At 42.7% G+C, this 16,468-nt stretch overlaps 1 protein-coding gene across 5 annotated transcripts in view; it reads right to left on the minus strand.

Moving 5' to 3' along the window:
- LOC139209194 (cyclin-dependent kinase 17-like) overlaps window positions 1-16,468 on the minus strand; it is a 39,086-nt gene that overhangs the window by 7,749 nt on the left and 14,869 nt on the right. For 3 of the 5 annotated variants that reach the window (XM_070838822.1, XM_070838820.1, XM_070838821.1), the window contains exons 3-12: window positions 10,448-10,581; window positions 7,355-7,480; window positions 2,846-2,902; window positions 2,634-2,748; window positions 2,334-2,428; window positions 2,157-2,219; window positions 1,723-1,846; window positions 1,061-1,181; window positions 583-680; window positions 352-457 (exon numbers count right to left, since the gene is read on the minus strand). In XM_070838822.1, the coding sequence (XP_070694923.1) occupies window positions 352-457; window positions 583-680; window positions 1,061-1,181; window positions 1,723-1,846; window positions 2,157-2,219; window positions 2,334-2,428; window positions 2,634-2,748; window positions 2,846-2,902; window positions 7,355-7,480; window positions 10,448-10,581 (1,039 nt within the window). Of the gene's footprint in view, window positions 1-351; window positions 458-582; window positions 681-1,060; window positions 1,182-1,722; window positions 1,847-2,156; window positions 2,220-2,333; window positions 2,429-2,633; window positions 2,749-2,845; window positions 2,903-7,354; window positions 7,481-9,195; window positions 9,304-10,447; window positions 10,582-15,050; window positions 15,108-16,468 lie in introns of those variants that run through there. The other 2 variants (XM_070838823.1, XM_070838824.1) reach the window with 2 other exon arrangements.

Consider the following 16,468-nt stretch of genomic DNA (forward strand, 5'->3'; position numbering starts at 1 on the left):
TTACTCTTTCACATAGGGCCAGGTTGGTTTGGATAGCTTTTTTCCCTTAATAAATGAAATCATCATTTAAAAACTGCTTTTTGTGTTTACTCAGGTTATCTTTGTGTGATATTAAAATTGGTTTGATGATCTGAAACATGTAAGTGTGACAAAAAAGCAAAAACAGAAGAAATCTGTAAGGGGGCAAATACTTTTTCACACCACTGTATGTATATATAGTATATATTCATATGAACATTGTAATGGGTTGTGCTTGCTATAATCATTCCTCATGTCCCTTCTGGATATGAAGAGATCCCTTCCCACATCAATTTCACACTGCTGTGGGCGCATACATTCATAACTGCACACCTGGGTGCGTGGTTGATGAGGGGCTCAGCGTGGTACCGGGGGAAGTTGTACGTCTTAAACTCTTCACTGGTGGTGATACCAGGCCAGGTTTCTTCTGTAGGGGTACCTGTTGAAGATAAAGAGGATCAGTTGCCAGATGCAGTGCGTACACCCACACACACACATGCACAGAGGAATGTTAAGAATGCTATGAATGTTAAGTTTATCTGCATTGTGTGGGTGTCATCTCACCAAGTATGCGGAATATGAGGTGAAGCTCATCCTCCACAGTTGATCCAGGGAAGAGAGGTCTGCCAGTGATCATTTCATAAAAGATGCAGCCCACACCCCTGGAAAAGTGACAGAAACAGTGGAATAAGCAAACACAAAGTAGTGCAAAATGGGCTAGTAGCGAGTAGGTTGACTTGTGACATGAACATTTACTGTGCTTATACTGTTTTGTTACCAACAATGCACTATTATAATGTTACATGGCCAAAGATCTTGCTACAGAGCCATGTTGAGGTGTGCTGAATTCAACTGATGGTGTTGTGGTGAAAAATGAGCGTAGAAGAATTTAAATGTAGGTGCAAAGATTCAAGAAAATACAACTTCAGGGAATCTTTACAGAACAAAAATATGTATGCAGGTTTTTGTCGGGGTCGGTGACTACAGGACTTTAAGTGAAGACGAAAGGGAAGAAAAGGGTAAAGCTTCTCTGTTTGCTCACCACATATCGATGGGTGTGGAGTACTCAGTGGAGCCTAGAAGCACATCTGGTGGTCGGTACCATAATGTCACTACTTCATTGGAGTAAGTCTTTGTAGGAACAGACTTGGCTCGTGCCAAACCTTCAACACCAGAATGAAACTTCAGAATTAAGAAAACTTTTTACATTTTGACTCTTACACACTTTATCATTGTATTGAACTTGAACAACAAACTGTACATTGTACTAAAATGTTTCACATCAGTGAACTACCTGATTCATAGCCTGGAGGAACACATAACATCAGAGTATGTACAACAGCATGTCATGTTCTGATTATTGCCTGATGAGGGCAGTGTTGGTTGGTTAGTCTCTTCAACCAATGTAGTCCTGTTGGGTCTAAGCAGCAGTATGGCCTTTAGGGGGTGCTGGTGAGGCTTTCATACTTTTGCTTCTGTTTTATAATACATTTTAATAACATAAAAATATATAATAAAAACAAAATTCTCTGTAAATTACCAGCTAATTGTGTTACGAAACATGTAGAAATGGGGGGCAGGGTGACTTTGCTCTTGTTTCAGCTCTTATTCATTGTAGTTCAGTATGAGGCATGTGTTATTAATAAATTTCAAGATAATATACAACACTGATGTGTGCTTCTAGTTAGTTATGCAGTTACATACCAAAGTCTGCCAGTTTGAGCTCTCCTTTTTCATTGATGAGCAGGTTCTGGGGTTTGAGGTCCCTATGGAGGACCTTCCTTCTGTGGCAGTACGCCAGACCTCGTAACAGCTGGAATAGGAATATCTGTAGAGGAGAGGAGATTAGCATGGTTTATTGTAACATACTTATTATTACATTAAACAGTAGCGAAGTAATTTATTGTTACAGCTATTAAAAAACAGTGATTAAAGAACACAAATGCATTTTTAGATTCATCACTCAGAAGCCAAGCTGCCTGCCAATTGTTTGCCACAGTCTAAATCAAGACAAAATAGAAGCCGTAAGCAGAGTTTAGTCTAAATTTTGATTGTTGAAAAGGTGAATACATTCAACAGCATTTTTTTGATTACAACAGGATTCCCCTTAGTACTCAAGATGTAGCGCTTTGCATTACCTTGACATTGTGAACACTCATGATGCTCCCACAGTCATCCATGTACTGCTTCAGATCTTTTTCCTGATGGGAGACATCAAAAGACAGAGAGAGAGAGAGAAAGATAGAGTATTCGTTTAATGTGCCCTATAAAGACACATACACAAACACTTACACATGCACAGTACACACACTCACCAGGTATTCAAACACGAGTGTCAGGCACTTGTCAGTGTGGATAATGTCATGGAGAGTGACAATATTGGCGTGCTTCAAGTCTTTCAGTAGAGACACTAGAAGAGGGAGACATATCAGAGACTGTCAGTCAGACTAAGACAGCCTGTGAGCAGAACTAAAACAGCTCAGGGAGCTACCAGGAAATACTACTGCACGCCCCAACAACACTGTCAAAACCTTACAAGCTTATTGTCAATATGGTTTCATGTTGATCTGTGAGTTGCTCACATGATTTACACTTTCTTAACAGCAGTTCAGTACCTTCTCGGATAGCTGTGCAGGGCGCACCCTCCTCATGCTCCAGTCGGATCTCTTTCAGAGCTACTAAGTTGTCTGTTAACTTGCTTCGCCCCTTAAACACTGTAGCATAGGTCCCCTGCAGAGGTACAGGAGAGGTGGAAAACATTGTGAAATAATTGGATGTACTCAGTGGCACTTTGATGTTTGATGTTGATTTTCTTTATTGATCTCACCTCCCCAAGTTTGTCCAGTTTGATGTAGGTCTCAAGTTTCCCAAAGCCGATTTCAGACTAGAGAAGACAGAAAAGACATTTCAAGAAGTTATGAGTACTATCAATGAGCATTACCACTGAGGCAGTTTGCATTTGTTTTGGCTACAGGCTTATTGTAGGCCAGGCTAGGCCACTCCACCATGTTTAAGCTAGCCGTCACAAGGATCAAATCCTCTACGCCATGGCTGTTAGTTGGCTTTTCGGCCCCATTGCTGTTGACATTTGGCCTACAACTGCAGGGTCTGAGTCACTGAGCCTCCTTTTTCTGCTTGAGTGTCTGTGTTTGTATGCCTGTGCGAAAAGCCTGGTTTCTCCAACACTTACAGTATGTTACCGAGCACCTCTGCTACACTCCATGGTGCTCACAGTTTAATCTTAAATTTGGTGGATTCTCTGGCATTGACATTTAAGGTTGTGATTGCCTAGGTCACTGAACATTCAATACCATATCAATTGAATAACATATACATGCACACCATACACATGCACATCTGTGTCTTATAGTGAAAATAGGAAAGGCTAAATTGGCCTAATCTATTGTTGCTTAATGCTACAAAAGTGTCTTCATTGTCTGATGCATGTATTGTATTCTATGGCCACATGTAACAAAGGAATGTAAGATAATTAAATATAGCATGATGTGCTCTTCCACTCCAGATAACCTTATGGGGATTCCATATTTACTCCTAAACATTTCTATATATACCCAGCAGGCATACTTCAAAACTGTGTGCATTCTGAATTAATCCTGAATTCTGTTAATAAAGGTTTAGCTGCATAATGTATGTGGCCACTGGGTTTTGAGGTCATGAATTATAGATGGATGTAGCTACGTCAAGCTGTGATACCCACAGGCCTGTGAGTGTTTATCCTTCTCTCTCTGTCACTTTTCCTCATTTATTTGTCGATCTCTGTCAGGGTCGTTTCAGCCACGTTTTCTCTATGTCCATCTCCCTTAATCTTGTGCTGGCCCGTCCCATCATGTTACTGATATGAGTGCCAGGCCAATGCTGGGCCACGCATGTATGTGAGGGTATGAGGGGGAGGGTCTCCAGTGACCAAGTTAGCTGATGAAGCATGTGATCTCTTTAAAGGCATGCCTAAAAGCCAACATCAGAACGAGCCTGGACACAAGATGACACAGTTACACGCTGAAACAAGTGTGCGTGTGTGTGTGTGCGTGGGTATGCACAAATTACAATTTGCATAACTAATTAACTGGCATAATCACATTTATGTTGAAGAATCAATATCTAGTTTTGTATCTGGTAATTTGCAGTGCTAGAAGATAATTAAAAGAAAGACAGAAAACATATCAATACAAAGTGAGAAGATGTGTGTGTTCATGTAGATATAGTATCTGCTGGGGAATGTGCTGTATGCATATGAATTTGTGTGTTTGTCAGCAAGAGAATATTTGTGAGGAGACATAGAGTCTATGCTCAAATGTAAAACACATTCACCCTGCACACACACAGACACACACAAACACGTTGCTCACATCTTCGTGTTTGTGACAGGGGCTGTCAGGAGCTGTGCTGCTCTTTTGGCAGGGGAGTCGGCCTCATGAGCACACACACACACACACACACACACACACACACACAAACACAGTGACACACACAGACATTCAAAATCATCACATATGCTATTGCGACCTCCCTGCACACCGACCCAGCTCTGGGAAATAAATTTGTGGCCATGTTGAAGTGCCTCTAAAACAAAGAAAGGCCCACTCTCTGCTTACAGCATGCAACTGCCCTCTCTGTCTATGCAACTTACAATCCTATTCATGTGAGTGTGTGCGCCTGCGTATGTTTTTGATGGCAATGGGTTCATTTCATTCCCAATGCTCCAGTGAGCTTACTCAGCAGAACTAGGTCAGACCAAGTTTTAGTGGCAAAATTAAAGCAACATAAAACCAAACAAAGTGTGTGCGTGTGTGCTCTCATACAGGTAGATGGGAAGACAGCAGACACAAGAAAGGTGAGAGGAGAGATGTTTGCAGCTGGGTTCTAATGTAGATTGAGAAGGAAGTCCACTACCTCGACCACATTTCATTTTTAAACAGGATTTCTCCTTGTGCCCACTGTAAGACGGCTTGATGGGGGGAGAGAGAGAGGATGGGCTGAGAGTATTGAGTAGGAGAGGAAAAATGACAGCCTTCTGTTCAGAAAAGAGGTGGCAGGTGAGGAGAGGTGGGGGGTAAGAAAAACCCTTTCATTAACATGATGTAGCCATTCCTCAGTTTCAATCAGTCGACCAATAAACATCTTGCACTACGCCACCTTTTTCATGTAAACACGCAGACAAGGTTGGACCCACAGGAGTGGACTGACACTGACAATTTTTTTTGTTGTTAATGGTAAACAACAATAACATATTATAACCAAGAGGAGAAGAGGCACATAAAATGGTGCCCTGCCTAATTGGACATTGAGTTTTGCTATTATAAAGTTTAATATTTTGTCGGTGCAGGTTTGAATGGGTTACAGTTACAAGCGAGTGTTGCATAACGTTGTCTTTTCTCAAACCCATTTGAATAGTGAATCTCATTGGATTGCTGTGAATAATTGATTATTGATGGGCATCAGCCATGAGAGAAAACTGACACCAACCAACTTCACTTGCGTTACATTGGAAGCCATTCAAAGATCAAAATACACAGTTTAAAATGGGAGCATCTGTTATGGGACACCCTGCACATGTTCTACGTTACGCCCAAACACCATTGTATCAGCGTGCTCAGAAACATACTGTTATTTTTAAGCTGACACGTATTCAGGTAAAGTGTGACTGAGGAAGCATTAGCTATATAGCTATATATACACAGCAACATTTGGGGAGACTGCGGAGTTAACATCATTTATCATTCATTTGAAGGTCAACATCTATCTCCAAGGCTCCAGCTCAGACAATGTCAAAGGTTGGCCTAAAACATACTAAGTAAAATGATTAATATTGCAAATAGTGCGTGCACTGCACAGTCAAAAACATATTTCCGCAAAGGTTCACCTCACTAAATAAAAAAAACAATATAAGCCTCTAATAAAAACAATGAAACTGCTGTAACTTCCTGCATACACTCTGTAAGGTCATCAATTTGACTGAGATAAAATAAAACATTTCCAGCAATTCAAACTGAATCGAAGCACAAGTTTTAAAATTCATCTCAGCAACCATTTCTCTTTTCTTATGCTACATTCTTCTTTTTATCATCGTACCACCACCACCCTTAAAATTCTCCTGTCATCCCTCTCTGCATCTTTCCTTCACTCTTATGTGCTCTCTGGCTCACTTCAAGGTGTCCCGGTGTGTAATCCTCATCAGCAGAGGAACTGCAGCAGATGAGTCTGACACTGCTGTTGAATTATTGATTGATCTATTACATCACATGCGTGCAACAAACCCTAAAGGTACACAGTCACACACAAGTGGACAGACCCAAGCATGTCAGAAAATGTCCGCCACACGGGTACACTGTAAATCACAAACATTTCTATAGTCTATCCCTTTCTTTTCCATAAACCTCACTTCTTGCCGGCAAACCTCCCTTCAAAGATTCTTTCCTTTCATCACTGTGAGAAAAGCCTGCAGAAAAGCTGCATCATTAAGTCGCTTCAAGCTGAGAGCCAGAAGCAGGGCACTGGCCCTGTTCAATAATTACAGCAAAAATGGTTGATGGAGGGCAAATCCTTCATGCTTTCCCATAGTATATTGAGGCTTTTTCACAATCATGTTTGAAATAAAATCAGTCATCAGTAAAGCAGACTGAATTTAATTTCAAAAAGAGAAAGCGTGTACAACTGAGAGAATGAGTGAAACACACAGCAGTGTGAGCAGTTGGAGCAGCCCACTCTTGCTTTATTTAGTCGTGTATGAAGCGAAGCTTGAAACTAAAGAGGAAAAGTGTGACCAAAATATAAAACCAAATGAAAGAGCAGGAGAACTTCAGCAGCAATACAAAAGGACATAAAGGGACTTGCTGCATATTCATGACTATCTGCCTGTTTCTACCCATCATCCCCCTCTCTATCCATCCAGCAGCAAACCCCGCCTCTCTCTCCCACCTCCAAATTCATACCCATAATGCTCTTGGCCTGGATACATAATACAGAATTAATTCATCATTCATCCCCCTACTGATCCATTGTAAGCTCTATAACATAACTCAGTGTGTGTTTAAAGCAAGTGTATGTTTGTGCTTTTTCAGTGTGTCCGTGGATATAATGGCCTTAGTCAACCATTTTCGTGGAGCACAATGGCATTGAAAGTTCATATTACTTTTGTTTCAAAACAAAGCAGCGGCAAAAAAGAGCGGCAAACGCCCAGCTGTACTCACAAAAGTACACATGCAGATGCTATGTAGCGGCCAACACATCACCAAAGCAGCTGACTGAAACTAGTTTAGGCTGCTTTGCACACATATATGCAGACACAAATATACACACAGACACATTGATTACGAACCAGTGAAGCACGTCGTAGCCTCCGGCTCATCGGCTTGTCAAAGGGCGGGCTGTTCATGGCAAACTTCTCCAAGTAGCCCTCCGGTAGCCTGATATCAGCTGGGAGAGACAGACGTTTGTTTATGTCCTGAAACAGAGAGAGGGATTCATGGGGAAGAAAGGGGTTATTTTTCTTCTTGAATTGGAACCTGTGATCCTATGACAGTGGTACAGGGCATGGGGGAGGGGATACCATACACATCTGTCAATTATATTTATACATAGTCTCAACATAAACCGGTGGATTAACATATGGTCGACCCTGGACTGGACTGGATCTTGTGTTCATCTCTTTTATTTACTTGACATTATGTGATGTGATTTTTCTTGTTTGGTTGACAGTTCTTTGTCTTAATTGATCACCATGATCTAGCATCAAAACTCTTTTCTCAAGCCTTGGTTACTTGGCCCACTTACATAACACTTAGAAAATCTTTTTTCTCCATCTGTCTTTCCTGGCAAACTATTTGTCAAGAGACAGCTAAAATACACACTTTTGGTTTACAGGTGCCATCTGAGGACTGATTATGTGAATGAAATTTCTGTCTAGTAAGGCTGAATGAAAGGTCAGTCCAAGGCCACTACATGATGGGACCTGTTCCAGACAACTTCTGGCAAGTTTCAGGCTAATATTCAGACTTTATTGTTGGCAGAGTGAGATGGTTGGCACACTGCTATTCCCAAGCTCACAAACTCATCTGGAACACATCTGGAACCAGTCTTTTAATTATTATGCACGCTTGATGTTTTTATCCTCTACTCCTCTGGCTAGTGTGGTTGATTTCCCTCTGAGTGTGTGTACTGTTCTACATATTGTTTGTCTCAGATGGCCCCGTTTTTTATGTAATTTTTAGGAATATACTTGGTTCATTAGGGTATTTTTGTTATTGATAGATTTTACCACGCAGCACATTGTGGAGTGATCAACCTCCCCCATGTCAGCTGAAATAACTTTCACTTCCTGGCCCTTGCTTGACTGCTATTTGTCTGATGCTTATTTTCCCACAATGCATTGCTCCTATGCTATCCATGTAGGACATGTTCACTGGCAAGGTGCCACTCACACGTTGTTTCCATGGCAGCAGTGACAGGCTGGCCCAGTCCCATCAGCCCCACGGTATGAGTGTGAAATGATACGTGTGTTTACATGTGAGTAGCAGGAGGGTAGAAAGTGTACGTGTGCCTGAAGATGAAAGGCAGAGGGATTTTACGCCTGTAATGGTATTATCTAAGCTCATTGGCTAGCGGAACATCATGCAGTATTACATGCAAGCCATCACCCTAAAGGACAGTGATACAATACACAGTATCAGAATACACCCTGAAAACACTCACACACACTGAAAATGTCTTACAATGCTCTGCAGTGAGCGTAAGCGAGTTATGAAAAATAAGGCACAGAAACATGCACTGACACGACCCATGGACTTTGACCTGAGTGATTTACACATTTGTAAGCTCAACCGTTTGTCTGAATCATAAAAGAATAAAATACACGGAAAGCAAGCACTGCAACACCATAAGCTGTGAGAACAACACACAAAAGCTGCATATTTCTCTCTGAAAAATACTATTTTTTACATTTTTTGTAGTTATACACTATATATTTTATCCAATTCATAAAGCAAGCCACTTCTCTTGATCAATACAACACATCTTCACACACATGAACTACCCAGTCACCTTTTCAAAAGGGCAACAATAGAAAAACATGACACTCGTGCCCTCTTAGTCACTGGTATAGCTTGAATAAAGACCCCCACACAAAAACACACACACAAACACATGTGCCCCCATACTCACAATGCAGAACAGCTCTAGTAGCTCCCTCATTGTCCTCCTTAAACGTGTCTTTCTATACACTCACACACATGCGTTTTCCACGATGCATGTCTCTGACCTACCACATGACTGCACACGCACTGACAGAGAGAGAGGTAGAGAGAGAGGCTGGCACTGTGGTAGAGTGCCATCCACATGCTCAGAGGAGGAGGAGGAGGAGGAGGAAGAAGAAAAAAGAGGAGGAGGGGGTAGGAATCAGGAGCAGAGGAGAGAGGAATGGACAGATTCCTGAGGGGGGAAAGGCAGATGGGGGGAAGGGGTGAACAGAGGGGGGTGGCTGAGCGGAAACATTGTTTTTCTATTCTCTCCCACCATCATTTTGTCCTCCATCTCTCCTTCTCCTTCTTCCCCTCTTATCATCTCCTTAGCCCTGTTCCTGTGGATCTCCTCTTTCTTTGTCATACCAATAATTATTCCTAATTCCACTATTTCTCTCTCATCCCAGTATTTTTCCCTCCTTCACTGCCTCCGTCCTCTGTCTCTCTCTCACTCTCTGTGGTAAAAATGGTCTAAATTAGTCCCTTACACTGTTCACAGCAGTCAGAGGCAGCAGCCTGTGTGTCCTGAGGCATTTCCCGTAATACTGCTGCACTCATCACTGCAACTCCTTCAAACAGACACACACATGCACACTCTGGCCGAGACATAGCCACGCACACACTCAAGGATGTGGCAAAACAAAGCAGCAGATAACAACTTTGCCTGTCTACAGATAGCACAGGTGCACCCACATAGACAACTGACCTTGCTACATGTTAAAACTGGTCACAAAAAACCCAGTTCTGTGAAACCCAGTATCGATACTAACAATAACATATGGGAGTTTAACAATGTATTGGTGATTTTTTTTTTTGGTTGTTACCAAGATACATAACAGACAGAACATTTTACATTGTAAAAATCAACTTGTTGGTCCTTTCTGGTGGACAAACTGTACTAAGTTACCTCAAACCTAGTTTGGCATTCCTGTAACGCAGTTTCTTGTTACTGAATGGTCAACATATGAACAATACAATTACATCTGCTGTGCAAATACCTAATGTCGTCCCATTGTCCTGGCTCATTTAACTCTACCATTACTAGCACACTAATTTACTAAATAGTCTGCATAGAATCCATTATATAGTGTGTAGTAAAGCCTATTGTGGAGGAGTGTATGCTTTCAGACAGAGCCCTGGTGTAATTTGTGAGATGTGTCTCTGGCTTCCTGTACCTCATTAGAGATGCGCCGATGGTGGTTGTTCCTCATACGGACCCTGACTGGACTCTGGACCTCATCAGAAGACGTCCCAGATGCCTGGTCGCTTTCCCCATCTGAACCCATCTTCACATTCTCATGGACGATACCTACAACACACAGAGACACAAACAGACACAAAGTTATTTTCAGGAATTCAATTTCAGATCAAATGTTTCTGACTGCTTTTTTGTTTTGTTTTGTGGCCCTGTGCCTCTTTCACTCTCTTCTTCTCCTCTATCACTCCCTCCCTGTACCTATCAGAGGACACAACCTTTTGTCTTTCTTAGATTTCATTCACCCCTCTGAGACATACTAGGTAAGGTGGTCCCAATCCCCAGGTGATGGATTGTACCACCAGCCATGTAGGGGTCTTAGCTGAGTGTGTATAAAATGCCACTGGTAAGATGAGGAGGTCAGAGATCGATATCACCCTGCATGCAATGGGAGCTTTCCCATCTTTGCCTGCCACCCCCCACACCTCCATTCCCCCCCAGACTCCATCTGATTAATGAGTCACGGTGCAGCAGACAGGACTGCCTCCATCAACGGTGTGTGAGTACATGTGGGGGAGGGGTCTCTCTTTGGGTTTCAGTGTATGGTTCCTGATAGCTCCCAAGTCTGGTTCATGTACAGCTCATATGGAATGAGTACACATCTGTGTACATCTGTGTGAGTGTGTGTGTGTTTGTCTTGTATTTGGTAGAATACCAAAGCTCCTTCATGTGAGGATCTGACAGGTGTTAAAGCTCACTCCTAATGCTGCTAACATCTTAACTTTACCTTCATCTACTGTTTACATTTAAAACAGCCACCGTAGACGGAGGACTGACAGGTGAGTGAAGATTAGGGGATCGGGGAGGATGATTTTGGTGAGAAGAAGACACGGCGAGAAAAATAAGTCCCTTGAGTGATTGTGACACGTCAGCCGTGAGATTAAGAGTCGGATAGGTAAAGCTGTTTATTACAGTGCACTGTATGTCAGCTGTGGTGGGGGGCGATACCACCTGAGCCCAGTGGCGGGACGTTCATTTTACACCTGGGCCTTCAGTGGCGTCCTACCTGAATCAAACCACCTCTTAATACCATCATTATGACGTCACGGCTATAGAAACCATCAATATTATACAGAAAGGCAGTATAACAGGACGCTGCATTGCAGACAGGTATCTCATGTTACGAGAATGAATGACATCACTAAAGTAAGACACCCAATTAAAAGAATTCAACAAGTCACCAAACACTCTAACCACGACTCGGCTCCAAATACAGAGTCGTTCGGTTGCCAATACCAGGCATTCTCAGCAACACAATTTGCTCCTCGGAGCCTGTAAGCTGAGGGCACCGCTCGTAGTTGCTGACCTGAAAGTGGCGGACGAACCCTTTTCCCGGCTGGGACAGGCTTGCTAGCTTTGGGGTGGGCCAGCATTTCCTCAAAATGTCCAGCTTTTCTTGGAAGGATTTCTAAGTAGATCTGCGACCAAATTAACATCTTCTCCTCCGTCAGCCATTGTGGGTTAAAAAAAACTGCTATTAATACTATTAATAGCAGTACTATACTATATTATGATAAAGTTTTAGCTTGTGCAGGTCGCTACAGACAAGAATCGCTAGCTTTGGCTAAGCTCTCTGACCATCCAATCAGAGAACGTGAAAATACTACCTGCACTTTTGATTCTGAAGGCCTCAGGGCAGATTTCTTTGACCCTGGCAACACATGATGGCTGAAATATGATTGGATAAAAGCTCTAATATAGACATACACTGCTGGAAGCACCCCAGCCCAGAGACGCGCTATGAAATGAAGAGCATAGACTATTAGGAATAATCTAAAATGATTAATGGGAAAATATTAAAACGTAAATCAGTGATTCTGAGTTTAGGCCAGCAGAGAAGGCCTTGCTGGCCCTGACGGCCCACCACTGCCTGAGCCTGATTCTAGGTCATTTGTGTGTGTCTCTTTCATGTAGGCAGGTTAGGATTTGAGAAGGGCAAGCTGGTCTCTAGGAAAAGAGATGATGGAAAAAGATGGAATTTCTTTCAAAATTGCATTTTTCCCCAATTGAGTCACTGTCCTCTCACCTTTCATCTTATCACATGCCTCCTGCCTCTTAAAAGAGACATATTACGCAAAATGTACTTTTTAATGTCTTTTCAACAAAATACGTGTCCCCTGGTGTCTCTAGAGATGTTGACTCCTCCAGCCCTTCAACAGGATGGAGGTCCAACTCACTGAAAACCTGAATCCACCCCGCTGTCCACCTTTGCTATGTGGCTAACACTAGGTCTAGTAATAAGATGTTGAAGGTGCAAGCAAAGCATAGAAATCGCACTGTTGTTGGCTACAAAAACCCACATGACAGTCTTCATGTCCTCCAACCATCTGTGGAAGTGAAAACCCAGCAGGTTTACCTTATTTTGAATGGAAATTTGACAGAAATGTCCTCACAGCAACAGCAAAACATGTCTGGTATGTGTGTGTGTGACTTATTTCACTGAGGACTGCTTTCTTAACAAGGGTTGTTAACGGCACGAGGACGGAGCAATGACAGCCGTCTGTGAACCGACATCCAACTTGTAAGCTATAAGTTTGCTGTGCTTTGTGTTATTTAGCTGTTTATTAACTTAAATCGTCTGTAAATCTTTAATCGATGAAATAAATGTAATCATACAATAAATCTGATGTTTAATGTGTTTCTGTCAGAAGTCAACATCATATGTGAATTGTATCAGAGGTCATCAACATGCTCAACTACCTGTGTATATCCCAGCTGCTAATTTCAGTCTACATCTGTCCATTGGTGTAACTATCTGTTGACTAAAGCAGCATATGCTCATTAGCAAAACACAACCCAAGCACTATCCATCTGTGTAAATGCTTAGTAAACCTCTTCTAATCATTTAAATCTCCAGGTCTGATGTATTGCCTGTGGCCTCAAAGCCAGACACGAGAATACAGGGTATGCATAAAGAATAGCTTAGTAAGAAAACTGAGCAGTCCATAGTCATATCAGGAATCAGCCCTCACAACCCTGATGGTGCAACATTAAACTCAAGGTAACTGACACCAGAGTAAGAGGGAAATTGATCCAGGATATCTACATAATGACAGACGCACACACATGACCACACGCTCACGACGAGTGAGCATCCAGTACTGCTGTTATGTCACAGGTCTGTCTCACTTTCGGAGAGGTCCTGATCTTGTCTGTTTGTGTAAACAGTGAAGTAGATGCGGGTGGATCAGACAAGATGGCCGAGGAAAATTCCATCACCCACCTTAACCCTGAAACAATATAATATGATAATGTTCTGCTAACACAGTAAACCCATTTGTCTCTCATACACCACCTTCCCCAACACACTTTCTCTCCTCAAAATACACTCACACATACTTCCTAATCACACAGGGCATTCTTTTCTGGTCTCCTGCAGGTTCTTTCTGCTCCATTTCCATAGCAGACTAAGAGCAGACAGTAAATGTCATGAGCTACCACTGCCTCCCTGTGTGGAGCCAGGCTGGCCTAGTTAGGGTTGCTGACTCCCTGCTAGCACGTCTGGAAGAGTGAGTGGGCTGCTTTTAGGACTATCCTTACCTCATCCAACTCTGCATGTACTCCACTTAGCTGGAAATCCATCTCCGGTACATGTTAGCAGTGCCTCAGAAAACTATTGCAAAGCCAGTGGAAAGGATGTTAAAAGAAGTAAAGTAAGTGTAAGAATTGCTTCAAGAGCCCTTCAAAGAGTAATGGAAATGTTGGGATTTTTTGTCATAAGCCCTCTCTCTGCAAGGCCAGACAGTGAGTTCAGTGGGCTCACTCAAGGGTGCACTAGTAGAATTAATAGTCACTGTCCACATCCACTGCATTAAGCCCTATTATTACTTGACTTTGAACTGCAGCATTTTAGGTCTTCTTTTTGCTCTTAGGCCAGGAGTTCTCAAAAGTGTTTTAGTACAGCATACTGTCTGAATTCTAGCAGGAGTGGAAGGAATAGAGACACTGCAGTCATTGTGCTGACAAGTAAATGATAAAAAATTCAAAAGAAGGACTTGAAGGCCTCTTTACTTCTCTAGGAAGTTCATGGGATCCCTGAAGATACCCACACACTGCCATGGGCCTACCCACTGCACTCTTTAAACCAGCCACATAAAGGGAATTATATTTTGAAATTAAAAGGTTTAAGTTTCAAAGTTGCAGGATCAGCAGATTCTGAAAGGGAGCTACTTAACATAAATCCATGTCTTTGTATCTAATAAAACCTCAGGATACACGTTTGATCTTAATTGAATGTCCCGCAGAGCGAGATAAGTATATACAGACATATTACATGTGTTAGTGCAAAGGGGATACAACTATTATTATTACAACTAGGCCCATGTATGGTAACAAAGATGTGGAGTTACTTACTTACTTCATCATCTACTGAACAACATTTTACCTCTGAAAAATCTATCAAACTCATACATTTTGCTATAAAAACTGCTGCCATCAGTTTTGGAACTCAAATTGGCTTTGATGAAATGGAGGATCAGGATGTGGATGAACTTGATGATGGAGATGATCGTGAAGAGACTCACCAATACGGTTTCCTGGAGGACGGCATGAGTCCAACACTCGAAGCATACGGAAAGGTGACAGCCTGAGTGGGGTGTCTCTCTCCCCCATTCTCATTCCCTCTCCCATTCTAGCCTCCCCCATCCTTGAGTCTCCCACACTGGGAGCACGAGCAGCAGGGCACCCTTGGGGGTTGCCTGACATATCCATTGTTCCAGAGAATTCAGAGCACTACAGTTGATAGTGCAATTAAAAATTTCAAAAATACATTTGGTGAAGAGACAGGAGGGAAAAAAATCCACGGCTTATCGAGGAATTGAAACCAGTTCAGTCCAGTCTTGGTGCCCAGTCAACAGGTCTGGGTGGAGTTATAGCTTACTGTAGATCAAAGTTCTCTGGGAAAAAATCTAAACTTCAGACTGTCTCCAGGAGAGCCCCATGCAGCAGAGAACAGGTCGTAGTCTGGGAGGACAGTGCAGACTGCACAGGCACACTAATCACAATGCAACAACTCCCTCGGCTACTACTCCACTTTAGCACTCTCTCTCTCTCTCTCTCTCTCTCTCTTCCTGTAGACACTCCCTCTCTCCACCTCTCCTTCTTTCTCGCTCTTTTTCTCTCTGCAGTCACACTCTGCTTGCTGACTAAGGAAGGTCAAACACTGTGCAGGTAGGCAAAATGCTGCAGAGACAGTCCAACACGCACAAGCTGAAAACTGTTATACCCCATCATTTCAGAATAACAGGTGTTCTGCCTCCATCTATACACACACACACACACACACACACGTAGACACCCAAACTTACAGCTAATCCTCCGAGAAAAAAACACTTTCACCTGTCTGGTGTTCAACTGTCTGACCACTTCCAGCTCTTTCCTTCCCTCTCGTTACATTTTCATTTACAGTCCAGTGTCCTCTTCTTTTTCCTGATGTTTTTCTCCGTCCCTCAGATTTGTCCTCCCTGTTCTTCCACTGTTATTCAGCCCACTGCTCTATTCAGGCTGTTGTGCTGCTCTCCTTCTTTCCACTCCCTCTCTTGATTTCTCTCTCCTTGCCTCTGGCGCCCCTATCAGTGCTTTCAGTGTTGTTAGTCCTCTTCTTCCCTCCCTTCACCTTGCTAGTACTCTCCTCCCTCTCATGTGATACTAATCTCTCTCTCTCTCTCTCTCTCTATGCCTTCCCTTTCCTCCTGTCTCTGTCTCCCTCCCTCGCTCTTCGTATCTCTGTCTTGGTCCAGAGATGGTGTTGAATATACAGTACAATCCTCTCTTTCTATTCAAGATCCAATGACAACATTTTCCGCCTGATCAGCCTCTTCTTTGCACTCCGTCTCTATCGCTCAATCTTATGTGTCTTCTCCCTCTCTCTCTCTCTCTTCTTCCTTCCCTCCTCTCCACCCTCTGCCTCCTCGTCCTTATCACTCTCTAGCGCAGAAATTGA

The sequence above is a fragment of the Pempheris klunzingeri genome, chromosome 11 (genome assembly GCF_042242105.1).
Source record: "Pempheris klunzingeri isolate RE-2024b chromosome 11, fPemKlu1.hap1, whole genome shotgun sequence".
NCBI classification, from domain to species: domain Eukaryota; kingdom Metazoa; phylum Chordata; class Actinopteri; order Acropomatiformes; family Pempheridae; genus Pempheris; species Pempheris klunzingeri.